Source organism: Typha angustifolia, chromosome 11 (assembly GCF_048772165.1).
Source record: "Typha angustifolia cultivar Huaian chromosome 11, ASM4877216v1, whole genome shotgun sequence".
Taxonomy (NCBI): domain Eukaryota; kingdom Viridiplantae; phylum Streptophyta; class Magnoliopsida; order Poales; family Typhaceae; genus Typha; species Typha angustifolia.
In genome coordinates, this window is record NC_133249.1 from 14,845,575 (window position 1) to 14,863,959 (window position 18,385).

Sequence of the window (18,385 nt, forward strand, 5' to 3'; positions counted from 1 at the left end):
ATAAGAAGAAGAAGAAGGAGAAGAATAGGAAGAGGAAGAGAGAGGAGAAGAGTGACATCTTTTTGCCCTGATGCATGGCTCTTGTGCCTTGTTTCTTTTGTATCTAGTGCATGTGAAAAACTCTTGTGGAGAATAAAGTGGAAACAAGCAGGTGAGAGGTGGTGAGATTTGGATGGAGTTGTGGTTTTTGGGATTTAACACCTCTCTCTCTCTCCCCCACCATTTTATATCATTAAATTAGTCAGAATAATGTATGTCTAAAGCTTTAATTGAAAGGGAAAACACACAATGGATGGGCTTATAATAGAGGTCAAGGTTATTGACAAGTTTTGTTCTTGTGTGCAAGCAAAGCCATTTTGTTATTGAAGGGATAAATAATTAGAGTCTAAGTTAATCTTCCAGCTATTGGAGCCTTATCTCATCTCATGATTACTTCATAAAGTTGAAGTTCTTTGTATATGGGATTCAAATTTCAGTCTATAATAATTCTGAGGCAACTCCAAAGGATATAAATTGCAGTAAAGAGGTCAACAAGGATAGTGTTTTCTGCAAGACATCTCCTTCCAATTATTAATTTCATACTAAAATAATGTATTTATGATCATTTCCCTATTATTATGAATATATAATTATTACTTGGTTATCCTTATTTTTTTTAATTAATCATGAATATTTCTTATTTTTTTTAATTTAATAATTTGAAAGCTTGTCGATTATGAGGCCGGATAATAAGACTAATCATCTCAAAATCTCGATAATTAAGTTAATTTAAACTTCTAATTTCTTGATTTGTGAGGTAGGTTCTCAAACACTCGTGCCATGGAATTTTTTTTAACATAATTTAACCAATTAAAACTTGTCAAATTCCCATCCATGTTGCAGGAAACTCCAACAATCCACTATAGACACTATCCATTCTGCTTATATAACCAGAAACTAGCAAAGACTCTGCTTTCATAACAAAACAAAAGGAAAATAAAACAACAACAACCACCGATAAAATCAAAACAGAGGAAATTAAATGATGAAAAAAGACTCGTTTGTTAATCATTCCACAGAGGCAGCAATACCCAATGCAATGCTCGCCAGCTTCCCATAGTCCCTATCCTCCACCATCACCGGCGGCGCCGCCTCTGACCCCCTGAACACCTCCTGGCAGTCCTCCGACGCCCCGAGCGCCTTCGCCAGCAGCTCCACCGCCTTCGCGTATAGCCTCGAGTTCAGGTTATCGAGCGCGTCCCGCAGCCGGTCGACGGCGTCGGAGTACACCTCCAAGCAAGCGTTGAACCCGTCCTTTATCGTCGGAGTCGGCTCCAAGTCCATCAGCTCGTCGATCTTCGACTCTGTGCTCGCCACGTGATCGATGGCCAGCTTCGTCGCGAGGACAGCCAGGCCGTGTAGGTCGGCGGAGCGGCTCCGGGGGTCGGAGTTGAGGGAGGAGACGCAGTAGTCGTACGCGACTGCGCCGGGGTGGCCATCGACCGCGCCCCTGCAGGCGTCTTCGACGGTGATGGGGCTCGTGCATGTCTGCGTCTGCATTAAGATGGTGGCATGAGAGGTGATAAAGCAATGGAGGAGGAGGAGGAGGAAGAAGAGAAGAAGGAGATAGAAGATAGGATTCATATTGGTTGAGAGAGTTAACTAGAAAGAGGAGAGAAGAGAGAAGCGATAGCTAGGGGGAGAGAAGAGAGTGATGGTATATATAAAGGATTTGGTATGTGGAGAAGGGGAGAGTTGAATGCTTCAAAGCATGCAAGTTTAGCGTTTAGTGATGACACCTGAGTGGTGTTTTAACCACACATTTCACTTACAACCCCATTTCTATATGGTTTTTTTTTTCTTTAAAAGAAAATCTCTCATCAATTATACAATGCTTACATGTTATTTCTAGGTGTAATTATCGAGGAAATATTAGATAGTTGAGGAGTTATATGAAAATGATAATAGTTAGGGGGTCTAGATGTAATTAACCTAATCCAAATGGGCCTCAGGAGTAAAGATAATGTAACTAAAGCCCAGGATAATTATGCCGAACAAAAGCCCAATTAACTTAACTCTCACTAAAAGCCCATAAAATGCTCATGATAGCAAATGCGCTATCCTGCGCCACGGATGGGTTCACAGAACCTCCCCAAAACCTCAGTGGATAAAGACATTTCGGAGAGATAGAGGCATCGGAGGGGAGAGAGAGAGAGAGAGAGAGAGAGAGAGAGAGAGAGAGAGAGAGAGAGCAATGGCGAACCTTCGTATAGCCATGGATAAGGCGTTTTGGGACCTGGAGATCTCCTCTCCCCAAAACCTCGATGGCACGGCCTTGTCCGTACCGGGCGAGCCGGCTCCCGTCGCACTGGCCCGGGCGAGCCGGACCGTGAGGCCGCAGCAGCTGTCCTTCCTCGCCAACGCCTTCCCTCTCGGCCTCATCCCTTCCTTCGCCCCGGCGCTGCAGCAAAAGGAGCTCGGTTCCTTCTCCATCCAGTCCTTCTTGGTCGGTCCTGCCACATCAAATTGGTGAGTTTTTTGGCCAAAGTGGCGCGAGCTTTCTCACCAAGACTGGATTTTTTGGGATGTTTTGTGAGTTCAATCGGTGGGATTAGGGATGTTTGCTTGTTTTGGAGTTTGAAAATTTGTGTTTTTGTGGTGGGATTTCGAGTTTCTTCTTGTTTTTCCAACTGGGTCCGGGAAAGGTTCGAACTGTTTCTATTTGTTATTAATAGTGATTTCTTCAATTCATGAGCTGATGTTAAAGATGATCTAGAGGAGTAACTGAGACTAACATTACTTGTCAGACGAATCTACAAACTCAATTTTCACTTATACCTTTAATTATCGAGACTGTAAATAAAGTGAGTGGATGTCATCAACACCCTGTGACTTCTTACTGTAAGCACTTAGGTAGTTGGTCAGTTGGTTGCACTTTTGCAATGCAAATGTTATAAATCTTCTGAACTGCTTTTAGGTGGACTGGAGTGATTGGGCAATTCCGCCCGAGAAAATTGATATCCAGTATAAAGAAAGAAGTGACAATTGGTGACGAGCTAGAGATGCCTGCATTCAGAGAAATTGCGAAACATTTTCTGGACAAGTCGCTCTATGCGCTTGGTTTATTCTCTCAAGTGTCTTTGACGCCCGATACTTCCTTACTTTTTAACGTGGAACGGCATGGTGAGAAGAAGGGACAACGATCTAAAGCATTGCTTGTTCATAAGGTAAGCTTACTCTAAATAATTGACCAGCTTCTTTGTTTCAAACAAAGAGACATGGTATTGTTGTTATGAGACTAATCATTCAGTTAGTATTATTTCTAATGCCGTTTGATTGGATAGGCATATCAAAAGAGCGAAGCATAAGGTTAACTTCATTTCACTTTTCACAATGCTTTCCCTTTGCTATTTAGGAGCTAAACTTCTTCATGGTATAGTCATGTTTCTACTCTTGCAATGTGCAATATAGTCTTTTATAACACAGCCACTTTGTCGGCTTACACATATGCAGCTTCCTGATCATGATGTTACACTGCAAGCAGCATGGCCAGAACTCTTCATGGATAGCAAGGGAACTTATTGGGAAGTGCCAGCTTCATTTTCGCTAGACATAGCATCTCTAGTGTCTGATTCTGGATTAAGATATCGTTTTGGTTTACATAAAAATAGTGGTCAACCTGGAGCTCTTAATTCCTCATCCGCAGAGGTACCGCTAGCTCTATTGCCTGGAATATGTGCTAAAGCTGCCTTTTCTATGGAGAAGAGTAGAGACATTTGGAGAGAAAAAGAAAATAAGAGTCATAAAGTAAGAGGATTGCAGAAAGAACCTGCTTCAATGCCCTCCTATGATGTGCGATTTAAAGAACCCCATGCAACGATATCAGGAATTATTGGTAACGTCTAAAGAATTTTCCAGATAAATGAGTTACAATTTTTTTGTTTGTATTGTGATTATGTCTTATCTTCAAGATATTTCGCTAGTACACTTTTAGTGAGCTTCTAATATAAATAACTTGATCTGCATTAATGTATGTTAACTTGTTTGCTCCTAAATTTTCTATTTCCTGATTCCACTAGATTCTAGGAAAAGCAGTTGACATCAAGTATTTTACGCCATTCTATTTGCTTAGTTATTTATAAGCAAACTATGAGTTCAATCTTGTGTTTAGGAGTGTCTTGTCCAACTTGAAATGCTAACTGGGAGGTTCAAACTTTTGGTTCCTTTATCATCAGGAAGTTATTCTGGAAGAACAATTCTTGCATCTACTCTGATCAGTCTTAGAAACATGCTCAGTTTATGTTTTGAGTGACTCTTGTTAAGTGGTCCTTTAGAAATTAGCTTTTTGCTGCAACATGACATCTTCCCGTTCTGATTGGTCAATGTAGATGGAAATATCTTTGAGCTAAATGATTAGTGATATTGGGTAATTATAGTGGTCGATTGGCTTAACATGCAGAAGAATTACACTGTTTTGTTGTTGACAGTAGCGCTAACGCAAGTGGTGATAAATATAAGAGAGAATTACTGTTTAGGTGATAATTATTTTTTCTGCAACGTTGGTTTGGTGATTTGATTATGTCATTCTTTACGAGATAGTTGATTGTACTAACAGGACTCAGATCCCTAGTTCTACTGATGACAATGAATTCCTTTTAAAGTCTTTTCATTATTCTGTATGTTCCCTGTTAGGTGGTACGTTTGCAGCATGGTTTGGAGGAGATGTGAAGTCAGATGCTACTTTGCAGGCCCAGTCAGGGCATGATGAAGCAGGTGGTAGTGTGAGTATCTCGATGAAGAAGAGATACCCAATTAGTGCAGACTTATTTGGTTCATTGTGCTACACGCTTCAGCATGGGAAATTCAAAAATGATTTCAATGACTTCACTCGAGTAGATGCTCGCTTAGACATCTCATCAGCATCTGCTTTTCTCAAGGGTGCCAGTTATCTGCTTTCAGACATTGTCAAAGGCCGAGTTGAACGAGAGGTGAATCCTCTTGCTGCCCCAAGGCTTAACGTCATCCTTCAACAGCAGGTACATTCAATGATGCAGCATTACAAATCTTTCTTCTATATTCCAACCAAGAAAATGACCAAGAACTGAAATGCTAAAGCATGTTTTTTTGGAAATTTTTTTTCTCCCTGCATGTATACTGAGGTGAAATCCAGCAACTTCTTGCTTGATAGATCTTTGAAGCTTTATTATGTAGTTAGTCTCAAAACAAATATTTAATACAATGAAAAGTTAAAGCTATGTGTAGAACATAAGCTAACCCTTATTTTAAGAGAAATGGTGATAAAAATAAATCATACTAAGTAGACAATTCAAAAAAAAAAAATGTTTAAATGGCATAATATAACATTTTATTTACTCTATGTTGCAGGTGGCTGGGCCGATAGTTTTTCGGGTGGACTCAAGGGTCTCACTCAGTTCCCCTTCCGGCAAGCACGTTCCTCATATTGAGGATGTCATGTATGGCTTGAGTTACTCATTTAGGATGCTACAATCAGGAAAAATCTTGGCCTGGTTTTCGCCTAAACGAAAAGAAGCAATGGTAGAGTTGCGACTTTTTGAGTTCTGAGCTAAATAGATCCTCATTGATTTCAATTAATTGAGTTATTTCTTCGGCAAAAAGACTGGAACATTATGTACAATGGTATCTCTCAGTGTCCTGATCATGTTACCTACTTGCTTGTACTGCCTTACTTTTTCTGTTACCAACCAGAGCTTCAAGTGAAGAACTAACTTCCAGCCAGTCTTGATCATGTTTTGAAGCAGACTAAGTTGCTAGAGAAGATTGGTGGAGTTGTTATCTGGTTATGTTTCTCACTTATATGATCTGAACAATGAAATGTTATTCTTTTTCTTTTTTCTTCTTTTGAAATATCCATTAAAAGAATATTTTAATATTTGTTTTAATAGGACTCTCTCAGTTCTCATACAGCCTGTGAGCCTGGCCCAAGTTTGGTCTAGTCTTCTTGTGAGCAACCTGAAGTTGTCCAGAAGAGGGAGGCATTAATATATATTAATCAGTCAAAGCGTTTGGATTAGTTCCTAAAGACTTGGAATTCGAGCAATATAGTCTTGATTAAACCATTAACATCTGAAGAAAAATAAAGGTTGCAAGCAAGCCATTCCTATGATTTAATTCATGAGCTACTGATCTGCAATCATAAGCTCAAAGTCGTGCATCTCACTAACAGTAAAAAAATTTAAATAACGTCTTATAATTTTAATAATTTTGTGATTAATGATTCGTCATTCAGCTACTTATAATCATCGTTAAATCCTAGACTATGATTCATTTAACTCTATAAATAAAATTACAAAATACTCGATAAAGGGTAAGCTATAATTTTTTTTATATCAATTAACTATATAATTGCAAAACAAAAGTGGTGACAACAATAACAATAAACTCTTTAGTCTCAACTATTTATTCCGTCCACCCACCGGCAGTCACACAGTCATCAGGAATCAAGCATTGCTCTCTACAAGTTCACCGGCAGAGGCGGGCCCGATCCGGTGAATGACGAGGTGCCCTAGCAATGGAGAGGCAGATAACCCTATGACAGAATCAGACTAGCTCTAATACTGTGGACAATAGTTTAAATTCTACAAGCAAATACTCATCAGGAGAGGCATCGTGTAGATTGATCAAAACTTGGCTTTGGATATGGTAATAAGGGGAATAGTTACTGCACTGGCTTCTGGCTCTAATGGTCAAGTTGGGTGCAGTTGAGGTGCTCACAGGGATCCAAGGGGAGATCAGGAGGTCCTGCAGGTTTACAAATATTTAGATCTCTGTTTGTTGGGATCCATTAATTTCTCGCAGTCAATGTGGGTGTTCTTGTTATGCAAAGAGTTGTAATTAATTTGATCTAGTGCTTGTGATTTGTGACCATTAATTAAAAGTTTGGTGCCAATTTTATGGATCATTAGAATGTTCCTTTTTCACTCTTTGAGTATCATATGTAAAATTTTAGTTCTATCTTGGAAAAATAAGAATCAATATGATATAGATCTTTCTAGGGCACTCATGATATTAATATTAAATCCTACATAGTTACTAGTGATGACATTCTTCTCTTTGGAGGAAGAAACTATTATATGAGCAATGGCATTCTTAATCTAAGCAACAGCCAATCAAGAAATAGATCTTATATTTGTTAAAGTTATATCTTGTGATTCATGCAGTTAGCATAGTTTCAGGACATCATCATTTAATATAATTGAAATTAGAGATTTCAAAGCTCCACCAGTACTAATGATATATATATCAACCAAAGTAAGGATATTTAACTACAAATTTTCCTACTATTAATTAGGCACTCTGGAAAAGCCCTCAATAACAATCAACCATAGACAAATTCATAGAACTCTACATATATATATATATATATATATTTTAAAATTAATAAAAATAACATATATTATAAACGAGGGAAAGATAAAAGGAAAAAAAATTCATTCACATAGTTAAAATTAAGCACCTTCACAATGATAATCGATTCGTCTTATAGTTAATTAATATTTCTCGTGCAAATTAAAGCGATGATTTTTTAAGAAAAAAAAAAATTCATCAGTAGATATTTCATTCATTCATTGAGTCAAGACAACGTCGCAATCCAACAAATTAGGTATCAAATCTCACGGCAAAATTATAATCTAACCAAAAGCATAAATCTAAAGGATTCAGATCTATAAAGACTTAAAATTAACCTATGGCTCCGTTGTGATTCCATAACTATACATGCACAACTTTGCAAATTAAAGCATCCGTTAGTACTTAAATAATGAGCTAGATTGCAAACTAATCACGCATGGTTCCATTAATTAACTAAAACATCGGATCATCGATCATCTTAGTCCTTTACCGACAAATATTCTGACCGACACAATCCAGCTCAAGGATCTTGACCCAAAAATATGTCGGCAAAAATATGACAATTTAGCACGTCCAGAAGCCAGGTAGGAGTGCATGCATGCATGCACGTCAACTTAGAAGGATATGATCAAATCCTCAGCCCCTCTATAAATAGTGCATACATGAAACTACGAGGCATAGCTCTCAACTCTCTCTACCCCTCAATTGTCTAACCAAGATGAAGACCCCGACGCTCTTCGCCGCCGCGGCCGCCGTAGCTCTCGCTCTTCTCAGCCTCGCCGTCGTCGAATCCGATGCGGCGGCGCTGCAGGTCGGCTACTACCGAGGAAAATGCGGCAAGAAGGACGTCGAGGCCATCATCAGAGGCGTCGTCGCCGCGCGTTTCAGACAAGATCCGACCCTCGTCGCCGCCCTCCTCCAGTTGCAGTTCTATGACTGCTTCGTAAATGTATATATGCCTGCCATCATTTATACTTAATTAGTAGCTAACTAGCCTTCTAAACCAAAATAGTGAACCTTTTCAGGGTTGCGATGCATCGATTCTTTTAGACGGCCCGTCGTGTGAGAAGAATGCAGCTCCAAACCTGAGTGCGAGAGGCTACGATCTCATCGACGAGGTGAAGGTTGCAGCGGAGAGTGCTTGCCCTGGTGTAGTCTCATGTGCTGATATAATCGTCACTGCAACAAGAGATGCAATCGTTCTGGTAAAAAGACAAACAAAATGAATCATATGCTTACTTCTTTGCTCGATCTAACGCTTTGCTTACTTATATACGTCACAAATTCTTTTAATGAACTCAGGCTGGGGGATCACCATATGACGTTCGAACTGGAAGGAGAGATGGAAGGATTTCGCTTGCGAAAAATGTCAATCTACCGGCACCTTCGATCTCAGTTCCTGAGGCCATTGGGGTGTTTAAGAAGAAGGGATTAAGTGCAAATGATATGGTTATCTTGTTAGGTACTCATTAATTTACTTCCTATATCTAATGAGCAAAATAATCTTTCTAACATATAAATTTCTCATGCAGGAGGTCACACCGTGGGAGTCACGCATTGCTCGTCCTTCGCCGATCGTCTCTACGATTACAACAAGACTGGCAAAAGTGATCAAAAGATGGATCAATCCTTCGCAACCACAATGAAGGCCAAGTGTCCGAAAAATGGGAAGACGAACAACAAAGTAAACTTCAAGCTCAACTCGTTAAATTCATACGCATTGGATAATAACTACTATAAGCAAGTTGTGGCAAAGAAAGGCATTCTTCACATCGATCAGAGCTTGGCTCTCGACCCAGCAACGAAGGCCATGGTGGCTTCGTTGGCTAATGGGTCGGATTTCCGTAGGCGATTTAGTGATGCCATGATCAAGTTGGGTGCAATTCAGGTCCTCACTGGAACACAAGGAGAGATCCGGAGATCTTGCCGTCGGACAAACTAGCTAGATCCATGCGTTTGATTTTGATTTCCTGTTACTGGTTTGAGTTATATATACTTATCAAGAGAAGCATCCTTCTCATTGATCAAAACTTAATTGACTTAGTTTGGATTATAAGTTGTTTGATGAGTTGCAGTGTTTTTGTATTCAAATTTGAATCGTGTTTGTGGGTTTGAATTTCAATAGATTGATGTAATTGGGAACATTGGTTTATATTATATATATATATATTGATCTAGCTTCATTAGTTTGATGCTTCTTAATTTTATTATGTATGATTGTTAGGGCTCTGTGGTTTGGTTATAGGTCTCAATTTGGATTAACAAAATCCATTTGACAAATGGAGTTTGGTCCAACTTTAACCTACCACAACATATTTTTAAACTAAAAGCACTTGAAATTTTAAGATCTTCTCCAAGTTAGTCGTTAATAGAAATATTTAAAAGCTTAATTGAAAAATGGCCGTGTCAATGAACCACATTAATTCGAATTTTTGCACTATTAATTTTGGATAAACAATCTAACAATTACTACGTGTTAAGTTTGATTTTGGGAGGTAAATTATTTACTGTATTTATATTATGGAATTCGAAAAATATGTTAAAAAAAAACTGAAAATGGTCTGATGGATAATATTAATACAAATATAATCCTTATGTTATTGGTGAAGCTAATCCGATTATATTAAACTTAATCCTGTTTAATAGTCTTGGGCTTATATGGGCCAACAATGTAGCAATTTATTAATTGAGCCCAGCCCACATTGCAAACCGTGCTGTCCATCAGACGGCCCAGAATCACGGATTGAAAAACCCTAATTCCGGTCACCAGTTATAAATTAACCTTCGCGGCCACCTCCTCCTCCGTCCTCCCGGGGAGAGAGCAGAGAGAGAGAGAGAGAGAGAGAGAGAGATGAAGACGATCTTGGCGACGGAGACGATGGACATCCCGGAAGGAGTGATGGTTAAGGTCACCGCCAAGGTGGTGAAGGTGGAGGGGCCGCGCGGTAAGCTCACCCGCAGCTTCAAGCACCTCAACCTCGACTTCCAGCTTGTGGAGGGCGGCCGCAAGCTTAAGGTCGAGGCTTGGTTCGGAACGCGCAAGACAATGGCGGCGATCCGCACCGCCCTCTCGCACGTGCAGAACCTCATCACTGGGGTCACCAAGGGGTTCCGGTACAAGATGAGATTCGTGTACGCCCACTTCCCCATCAATGCGTCCATCACCAATGAAAGCGCCTCCATCGAGATCAGGAACTTCCTCGGCGAGAAGAAGGTAGGAAGAATCGTTTTGGGGGTTCTGGGTGGTGGAATTACTGTTTGTACGAATTTTGGTTTAATTTTTTATCTTGAGGTGTTTTACGAGGAGATAGCGTCGGCTTCATTTCCATCTTTGTAGAAAGATGAGACTTTTGATATGTTTGGTTGTTTTTGCTTTCAAAATCAGGATTTTTTTCCGCATCTTTATATCTTTTTTATATCTCGAGATTTTAAGTTGGTATTATATTAGGTATCACGTTTTATTTAATGATTTTGTATCAATGTGGTCCATGATTCTTTCAGTGTAGAAATTGATCCATGGCCTTTGCTTTTGTGTGCACTTTTATTTTAGATATTAGTTATTGTGCTATTGAATAGTGGATTTTATTCCTCTTTGGGATAACTTTGTTATGGTATTCTATTAATGTATGTATCATTGATTAAAGAATATTTTATTTAACCCTTTCGCCTCATAACCGAGTTTCGATATGTCAATTCATCAACAGCAAAATGTCTGAAATTGTTCTTTTTAGCTTATTAGTCTATTTTGTCTTCGGCTTAAACTTCACAGTTAGCACTTCCCTGTAGTGACGTTGTCGGATTGTTTGGGTAGAAGTTATGTGTCCAATTTTGCTAGTCAAAATTGTTGACTGCGGATGATAGTAAAGAAATATGCCCTAGGGCAGATTCCTCCAGTGTAGGATTTGCTAAAGGAAATTTGCCAGCCTTGACCCTTTCTTGGAGGTCTATTTCAAGTGATTCGGCATAGCGAGACGAAGGTGTATAGTGACAAGTCTAATAGTCGCACTAAAGGATGCCTTCAATGAAGTATGAGGAAAAGGAAGAAATTTATTATCTCAAATTAGCTTTAATTAATTTCATGACCTATCGGAGTCTGATGGTTGTTGTAATATTCTCTACCTGTAATCAAATGAACTTCTGTTGGGCCCTTTGGATTTTGCACTTGCAATTGAATGTAGTTGTACTAGGAGTCAACTTTCACAATTTGCTTCTACTCTAGGATGTTATATGTATATATATTTATTTGTAGTTTAGCACGCAATGACATCGCTGAAGCTTGTTGTTATCATTTGATCTCAATATTAATTTCCTCAACATGGTTGCATTGGCACACGGGGTTCTACATTGTGGCATTAGCATATTTTGACTGATGAAAAGAAATTCATCCTTTCATGATCGTTATACGATCTTTCCTGTACTATGAAGTGCAGTTCTTTTAATTTGTTGACTTGGCTATGCTCTCCTACTGTCTAGCATTCACCATCCTGAATCATATATTGGCATTTTACTTCCAACAGGTGAGGAAAGTGGATATGCTTGAAGGTGTGACAATTACTCGCTCCGAAAAAGTCAAGGATGAGCTCGTCCTTGATGGCAATGATATTGAACTTGTCTCTCGCTCAGCTGCGCTGATCAACCAGGTCTGGATGTGCTCTCTTGTAGATTTATCAGTTATCATTTTCTCTGTTACTGATGCTTTTGATAATTTAGATTCATTTTTATAAGATCCTAACTCCAATCTATCATTATACTTGATCAGAAATGTCATGTGAAGAACAAGGATATCAGGAAGTTTTTGGATGGTATCTACGTTAGTGAGAAAGGGACAATGGCCGAGGATCAGTGAACAAGAACACTATACTAGTTTAAAGAGAAGCTATCTGTTAGGGTCTTTTTAGTGGATGCAAGGAAGCTCACAGTTGTTTTTTAGCCTGTTTAATGAGAGGGAATAGGTTAAACAGCTAAGGCTAAATTTTGATTATACTGTGTACTCTTTGGACAATTTGATTTTATTCTTTGTATTAGTCATTTAGACTCTCGTTTGATTCTGAAGAGTGAAGACAATTAGATGTGTGATTTGTTCTTGTTATATTTTAAAATCTGCTGGTGAAGCTGGGTTTTCTGAGATCTGCTATCCCTTGAATAGTTAAATACATACTTCCATGCTGCTGATTTTCAAATTGTATTACTATTCAACTGTGAGTAATTGCTTACACCTTCTTCTTTTCTCTCTGATGTTGTAAATGGTACATATTCTTTACAGTGATCTAAGTTTATTAGGTTGAAGTTGATGTATCTTAAAGTTCTTGAAATTCATGAGTCTGGGTAGGTTCTTTACTGTGTATGTGTTTGGGGAAGTCTGTTTATCTCATTTGCAGAAGTATCCCTTGTTATTTCAAACTTAGCAATAACTGTAGCCTGGCACTTAATGAATAATTGAGAGGTGAACAACTTTAGAACAAAACTTAAAGGTGCATTACTGTGCAGTATTTTCAAGTGGGTAACTACATCATATTTCACTTCCATATGAGAACTTTATTCTGCCGATATGCTTACAACTTTTCATGATTATTTCATTCTTCCTTATCTGACTTTTCCGTACTTATTCTTAATTCATCCTATTCCAATATTTTACAGGTCTCTTAACATTTTGCATAGAATATGATTCTATTAAGCAAATGTAGTCATGGTTTTGTCTTGATTCGCCTCCTATTTTTGTCCAAAATCCTCTTTTACCGTGACATCATGCATTCCATTCCATTAAACTTTTGCATAATAGATTAATTAATTGCTTGTTTTCAAAAAATCAACTTGGAGGACAGAATTCTCCAGTCCTCATCCAATAGAGTAATGGACCTCTTTTTTAATCCTGCCAAATGAGCTAATAATACAACAAAGGACGGCTGCATGTACTGAGATTGAGCTTTTCAACTAAAGTAGTTTGAAAAGCTGAGGAAAATTTTTATGCCAGACAAATTTATCTTTAAAGTGTTGCTGAAATGGGGACAATTGGCATTTATTTCAGGACTTACTGCGTCTTTCAGCTTAAATTCTCATGCACCTCTTTTACAAAAGCTTGTATACTAGCAATTTTTTTTTGGCTTAAATATACTAGCAATTTACACAATCTTTGGCATCATTCTGGTAATGTATTCTATTATATTGCTGGTCTTTGTTAATAGAACCATTATATAAAGGCATTGATGTCTTTGGGTATCTGATGCTACCTCTCCAATTGATATAATTCCAATGCAATGAACAAGTTGTGCACTTCAGCTCCCAATTTTTGACTTCCTAATTGGAAATTTCGGATTGACACTCAATATTGACGAGGCCCAAAATGTGAGAGCAAATGCTTTTGGCAACTAGAGATGAATGAATGTATTTGTTGTTATGCTAACTACTTTTTTTCTCAGTTTTTGTTACAAAATACTAATGAAAATAATATTAGAAACAACTAGTAAAAGAAGACAAGATATGAAATAATATATAATTAAATCTAGCACTATGATGTACTTGGCTATGTTGTATGCCAAAACCTTACAGGATGGTTCTCATAGACATGAAGCTCTAATTGGATTGTAATCAAATTTTGTGATCATGTTGCTAGTAAGAAGTGTTCTTTCTCACTGGTTTAACGGTTAAGATCCTAAAAAATATAAAAAATATTAAAAAATATTACCAATTCAATAGATAATTATAAAAAGCCGTCAAAAATGGGAAAAATAGCACCTCCTTGGGTTTATTTTTAAAATATATTATCTTACAACATATTTATTGACAATTACATTATCTTAATAATTTACTAAATTATATATATATATATATATTGAAATTAATTGAACAAAAGTTTAATTAAATTCTATCCCTTCGATTATTTTTAATTATTTGTATATATCTCTCGTTAAACAATTGATTTAAACTAAAATTTGATAACCAATAAAGATAGAGAATCAAATTTAAATTAAAGTCTATTTATAAAGGTAAAAAGTTAAATATAAATAGTTAGTATTAAATAATATCTCTTATAATTAATATCTAATCATATCTATCAGAATCATATCTGAGAAAAAAAAAGGAATATATAATTTAGAAGATAGGTGCACCTAATTAAATCTTTTTGACTAAATATCATTTTTTAACCTATGTGGTTTTCGAATCGGCAACGACTAAGACTATTCGATTAGAATTATAAATTTTAAAGGGGTATAAAAGTGTTTGCCAATACATATGTACATAAACATACGATGGACTATTACAATGAGAATGAGAAATGTATGGAACTATACATTAAAGGCGTTGGCATTGCAATGGAGATTGATCAAATTAATCTTTTAGGAAGAGACTCGATTCAAGTTCTGATACATACTGAAATCATAATCATAGTACTTCTAGGAGAGTGAGACAGTAATCTCCATTAATCTTTCCTTAGATCCATGATCAGGACATTGCAAGACCAACTACAATATATACGTATATGAACATTATGTGAGCTTAGTAGGTTTGGAACATCAACAAACCTTATATTTCTAATTTCTCTCTTTATACAACGGCTGTGTACTTTATGAACATGACCCAAATTAAATGCCTATAATTAATTGAATAGTAAAATAACACATAAAATATCAATTTTTGCTCCTCGAAAAAGAAAATGTAGGGATATAATCTTTGTTTCATGCATGCTAGGTTTCGTTACATGAAGAATGAAGAAGGAAGAATTGTTACATATCTTTTAACTCGTTTATCATGTGGCTACTCTTCCACGCATAAACTTTAGCAGTAATGAGAGTTGTAGTGCACGAGGCTACAATTACCTATATAAACACATGCATGCATGCATGCATGGTTCACATTTTGACTGATATTATGAAAGAATTAGTGAGGCTAAGATAAGTTTATAATGGATCTCATTATCTTAAGATGCCCCTCCATTAACTTTCTCGCATCCATCACCTGCTTATTTGCATGTCACATTATAGTCTCCCAAAGAAAGTAAAATCCAAATCTAGTGATGGGATATTGTCCCCACGTGTCCCAAATCACAAGCTGCATGCACCCAATATTAATGGAGGAGAGCATTAGATACCAATGTCATCAAAGAGACGAAGTATGCGTTCATATATTGTGTGCCATCTCATAACCACGAATAGATGCCATGACCTCCGACAGACCCATGAGCTATTCCTCCCTTGTCTTCCAATGATTTTAGCGTCAAAATAAAACGTGTATTCCGACAAACCATCCCAATTGAGGGAATCCTCCGTTCCTGGCCGTCTGATGATATGCCGGTCTTTCTCATCTAACGGATGGCCTCTGCGTGATATCACTGATGGTGAGCACTCACACGACGTACATCCAAATTGTTGTCCCTACCTTGACGGCCATAAATAGGCGATGGCTGTGATGGTTGAAGTTCACAAAGCTATCTCCTCCAAGTTGTGTGTCTTTGTGTGTCTTTGTGTGTCTTTGTGTGTGTGTGTGTGAGAGAGAGAGAGAGAGAGAGGGAGAGAGAGAGAGAGAGAGATAGAGAGAGAGAAAGAGAGAGAGATGGGGTGTTGGGGAGAGTGGAGGCCGGTGGTCACGATGATGGCTGTGGACGTGACGTTCGCGGTGATGAACATCTTGTGCAAAAAGGCGATCGACGACGGCATGAACCGGCTCGTCCTCATCACGCTTCGTCAACTAGTGGCGATGCTGTTCATGGCCCCTATTGCCTACTTTCGAGAAAGGTACGTAAAATTTAAATCTAAAAGCTGATTAGATCACAGACCAAACAATATAACATAACATCTGCTACCTTTTCTTCTGACACTACTATTCAGGAAGACGAGACCGAAGCTGACTGCCGAGATCCTAGTGTATATCTTCTTCAGTGCATTGCTAGGGTAAGCAAATGAAAGAACATCTACTAAACTAGTAATAATACTTCAATATTGTTAGCTATATAAATTGATAGATTTGTATGGATGCATGGACTTGCAGTGCTGCCCTAACACAATACCTCTTCTTCCTCGGCCTGCAATATACGTCGGCGACCTTCGCCTGCGCCTTCCTGAACATGACTCCGGTCTTCACCTTCCTCATCGCCTTACCGCTGCGGTTAGCGATCGCAAACTTTTACCGCACTTTAAATCCTTTAGCAGATCTGGAATGCAGTTTAGTAGTAATTAGTTATATGTAGCTTTTAGCTTTTCCACATGCAACACAGCACTAGCTACGTTGGAGGAATCACTTATCCTTTAAACAAAAAGATGGCTTTGCTTTCAAGCTAATGCTTTCTAGCTGTAAATAAAATGCTCTTGTACTTCGAAAGTCATTGATGCTAGATGAAGTACTCGTTGCCACTACGTAGAAATTAATGGGTTCTTTTCCGGTGGTTGTAATGTAGAGGGAGATGAAGGTATAATAGCCTTGTAACAAACGATTATCTAAATACTTCACACTTGAATTTTTGCTAAGGTATCGAAGCATTTCTCAAATAATTGTCTAAATAAAATTAATCATTCTTTTTTTTTTTTTTTGTGGCGGCTAATGTCTTCATTTCTTTCTATCGATCTATAACTCATAAAATCGAAAACCTATTGCAGATTGGAGAGATTAGACTTGAAGGCCAAGGCTGGGATAGCCAAGGCGATAGGAACACTCGTATGCCTATTTGGTGCAATGTTACTAACACTATACCAAGGTGTGGCGTTGACCAACACATCCACCCATGAACTGCAACCACAGCATCAAGCCACATCAACTCCTCCTGCAGATCCAAGCACAAAGAAATGGATATTTGGATCAATTGCTTTGCTTGCTGCGTGCTTTTGTTGGTCCTTGTGGTTCCTTATCCAATCCATAATTGGCAAGAAATACCCAGCTTTGTATTCCAGCACTGCCCTCATCTTCTTCTTTAGTTTCCTCCAGGCAGGAACTATGAGCTTGGCCACAGAGCAGGGCATCTCATCATGGGTGTTGAGGAGCAAGGTGGAGATTGTTACTGTTCTATTTGCAGTAAGTAAAGTTAAACCTGTAAACTTGATTTTTTAAATTTCATTTACAACTTATGTTCAAATCTTTTTTTTTTTTTTTTGTTTAAAAATTGCCTGAGTCTAAGTGAAAAACTCAATCGAATTGACTCCATGAAAACATCAGTCAAACTCGTTGAGTACTCGAAACTTGGCGAGCACATAGATTGTTGAAGGTTGTAATCACAAATTCACAAAAAATTGAAGTACATTAAGAATGTATGGATTGTTATATAGTTTTCATGAGATGAAATGGCTGTGCAGGGAGTAATGGGCTCAGGATTAGGATTTCTAGGAATGTCGTGGTGTGTGGAGAAGAGAGGCCCACTCTTCACTGCTGCATTCACTCCTCTGGTGCAGATCATTGTGGCTGGCATTGATGTCACCATCCTCCATGAACGACTCTACCTTGGAAGGTATTGTCATATCTAGATATCAATTTCTTTTCTTTTCTTTTTCTCTTTTCCTTTTCTAATTATTAAGTATCTTTGATCTGATACCAGCAATTTGTTTGCAATCTTTGCAGTGTTTTGGGTTCTGTTCTTGTGATTGTAGGACTCTATTTCCTACTATGGGGTAAGAGCAAGGAGGTAAGAACCTGTGCAGTTAAAGCCGCAGAAGAAAATATTGAGCCTCAAGTGCAATTACAAAATGTATAAAACCAGAGAAGGCTGGCCTGTTTGGTGGACAGAAGCAATTGCTCCCTCTCGACATGCCAAAATTTTCACAGGAAGTACCAAATGTACCATGTTTTTTAATGCAAATTTACCAATTGTAATGTACATTTGAGCATGGATAATAACCTTGGATATACATATACTAAAATGTGACATGAAATGTATCTGATAAGATGGATTCTGTTAATCGAGTGATGTTGTCTTATGAAGGACTAGATAATTTCTGATAAGTAAATCATGCACTGATGCAGAAAGTACATGCTGTCCTTCCTGCATCTCCATCATATAAGAGACCACAAATATAAACAGATTGAATCATCAAGGAAC

The 18,385-nt window shown here is 38.0% G+C and overlaps 5 protein-coding genes across 6 annotated transcripts; 4 read left to right on the top strand and 1 right to left on the bottom strand.

Moving 5' to 3' along the window:
• Nucleotides 1–902: 902 nt before the first annotated feature.
• Nucleotides 903–1,643, bottom strand: LOC140771352 (putative invertase inhibitor). The gene has a single exon (XM_073112858.1). The coding sequence runs from the start codon at nt 1,621–1,623 to the stop codon at nt 1,048–1,050; it is 576 nt and encodes a 191-aa protein (XP_072968959.1). The 5' UTR covers nt 1,624–1,643; the 3' UTR covers nt 903–1,047.
• Nucleotides 1,644–2,162: 519 nt separating this feature from the next.
• Nucleotides 2,163–5,793, top strand: LOC140771345 (protein TRIGALACTOSYLDIACYLGLYCEROL 4, chloroplastic). Its single transcript, XM_073112845.1, has 5 exons — nt 2,163–2,508; nt 2,957–3,206; nt 3,493–3,874; nt 4,672–5,015; nt 5,365–5,793. The coding sequence occupies exons 1-5, from the start codon at nt 2,234–2,236 to the stop codon at nt 5,560–5,562; spliced, it is 1,449 nt and encodes a 482-aa protein (XP_072968946.1). The 5' UTR covers nt 2,163–2,233; the 3' UTR covers nt 5,563–5,793.
• Nucleotides 5,794–8,086: 2,293 nt separating this feature from the next.
• On the top strand, nt 8,087–9,310 carry LOC140770647 (peroxidase 60-like). The gene is made up of 4 exons (XM_073111900.1): nt 8,087–8,317; nt 8,394–8,573; nt 8,671–8,830; nt 8,901–9,310. Exons 1-4 carry the CDS (start codon nt 8,087–8,089, stop codon nt 9,308–9,310), a joined length of 981 nt encoding a protein of 326 aa, XP_072968001.1.
• An 840-nt stretch (nt 9,311–10,150) lies between these two features.
• Nucleotides 10,151–12,444, top strand: LOC140771353 (large ribosomal subunit protein uL6-like). Its single transcript, XM_073112859.1, has 3 exons — nt 10,151–10,582; nt 11,886–12,008; nt 12,128–12,444. Exons 1-3 carry the CDS (start codon nt 10,220–10,222, stop codon nt 12,212–12,214), a joined length of 573 nt encoding a protein of 190 aa, XP_072968960.1. The 5' UTR covers nt 10,151–10,219; the 3' UTR covers nt 12,215–12,444.
• A 3,294-nt stretch (nt 12,445–15,738) lies between these two features.
• Nucleotides 15,739–18,358, top strand: LOC140771347 (WAT1-related protein At3g30340-like). Of its 2 annotated transcripts, XM_073112852.1 has the most exons (7): nt 15,739–15,861; nt 15,906–16,097; nt 16,191–16,253; nt 16,351–16,467; nt 16,956–17,367; nt 17,646–17,797; nt 17,908–18,358. In XM_073112852.1, the coding sequence occupies exons 2-7, from the start codon at nt 15,916–15,918 to the stop codon at nt 18,038–18,040; spliced, it is 1,059 nt and encodes a 352-aa protein (XP_072968953.1). In that variant the 5' UTR covers nt 15,739–15,861; nt 15,906–15,915; the 3' UTR covers nt 18,041–18,358. The 2 variants fall into 2 exon arrangements, with proteins under 2 accessions (XP_072968953.1, XP_072968952.1); XM_073112851.1 differs by lacking the exon at nt 15,739–15,861 and having other exon boundaries at nt 15,877–16,097.
• The last annotated feature ends 27 nt before the right edge of the window (nt 18,359–18,385 follow it).

Excerpts from the sequence above, each read along its gene's own strand:
- LOC140771352 (XM_073112858.1), bottom strand. The coding sequence starts at position 1,623 with ATGAATCCTATCTTCTATCTCCTTCTTCTCTTCTTCCTCCTCCTCCTC.
- LOC140771345 (XM_073112845.1), top strand. The coding sequence starts at position 2,234 with ATGGCGAACCTTCGTATAGCCATGGATAAGGCGTTTTGGGACCTGGAG. Across the intron at positions 2,509-2,956 it reads GGTCCTGCCACATCAAATTG|GTGGACTGGAGTGATTGGGC; the intron begins GTGAGTTTTTTG and ends AACTGCTTTTAG. Across the intron at positions 3,207-3,492 it reads AAGCATTGCTTGTTCATAAG|CTTCCTGATCATGATGTTAC; the intron begins GTAAGCTTACTC and ends ACACATATGCAG.
- LOC140770647 (XM_073111900.1), top strand. The coding sequence starts at position 8,087 with ATGAAGACCCCGACGCTCTTCGCCGCCGCGGCCGCCGTAGCTCTCGCT. Across the intron at positions 8,318-8,393 it reads TCTATGACTGCTTCGTAAAT|GGTTGCGATGCATCGATTCT; the intron begins GTATATATGCCT and ends GAACCTTTTCAG. Across the intron at positions 8,831-8,900 it reads TGATATGGTTATCTTGTTAG|GAGGTCACACCGTGGGAGTC; the intron begins GTACTCATTAAT and ends TTTCTCATGCAG.
- LOC140771353 (XM_073112859.1), top strand. The coding sequence starts at position 10,220 with ATGAAGACGATCTTGGCGACGGAGACGATGGACATCCCGGAAGGAGTG. Across the intron at positions 10,583-11,885 it reads ACTTCCTCGGCGAGAAGAAG|GTGAGGAAAGTGGATATGCT; the intron begins GTAGGAAGAATC and ends TACTTCCAACAG. Across the intron at positions 12,009-12,127 it reads CAGCTGCGCTGATCAACCAG|AAATGTCATGTGAAGAACAA; the intron begins GTCTGGATGTGC and ends ATACTTGATCAG.
- LOC140771347 (XM_073112852.1), top strand. The coding sequence starts at position 15,916 with ATGGGGTGTTGGGGAGAGTGGAGGCCGGTGGTCACGATGATGGCTGTG. Across the intron at positions 16,468-16,955 it reads CTCATCGCCTTACCGCTGCG|ATTGGAGAGATTAGACTTGA; the intron begins GTTAGCGATCGC and ends AACCTATTGCAG. Across the intron at positions 17,798-17,907 it reads GAACGACTCTACCTTGGAAG|TGTTTTGGGTTCTGTTCTTG; the intron begins GTATTGTCATAT and ends CAATCTTTGCAG.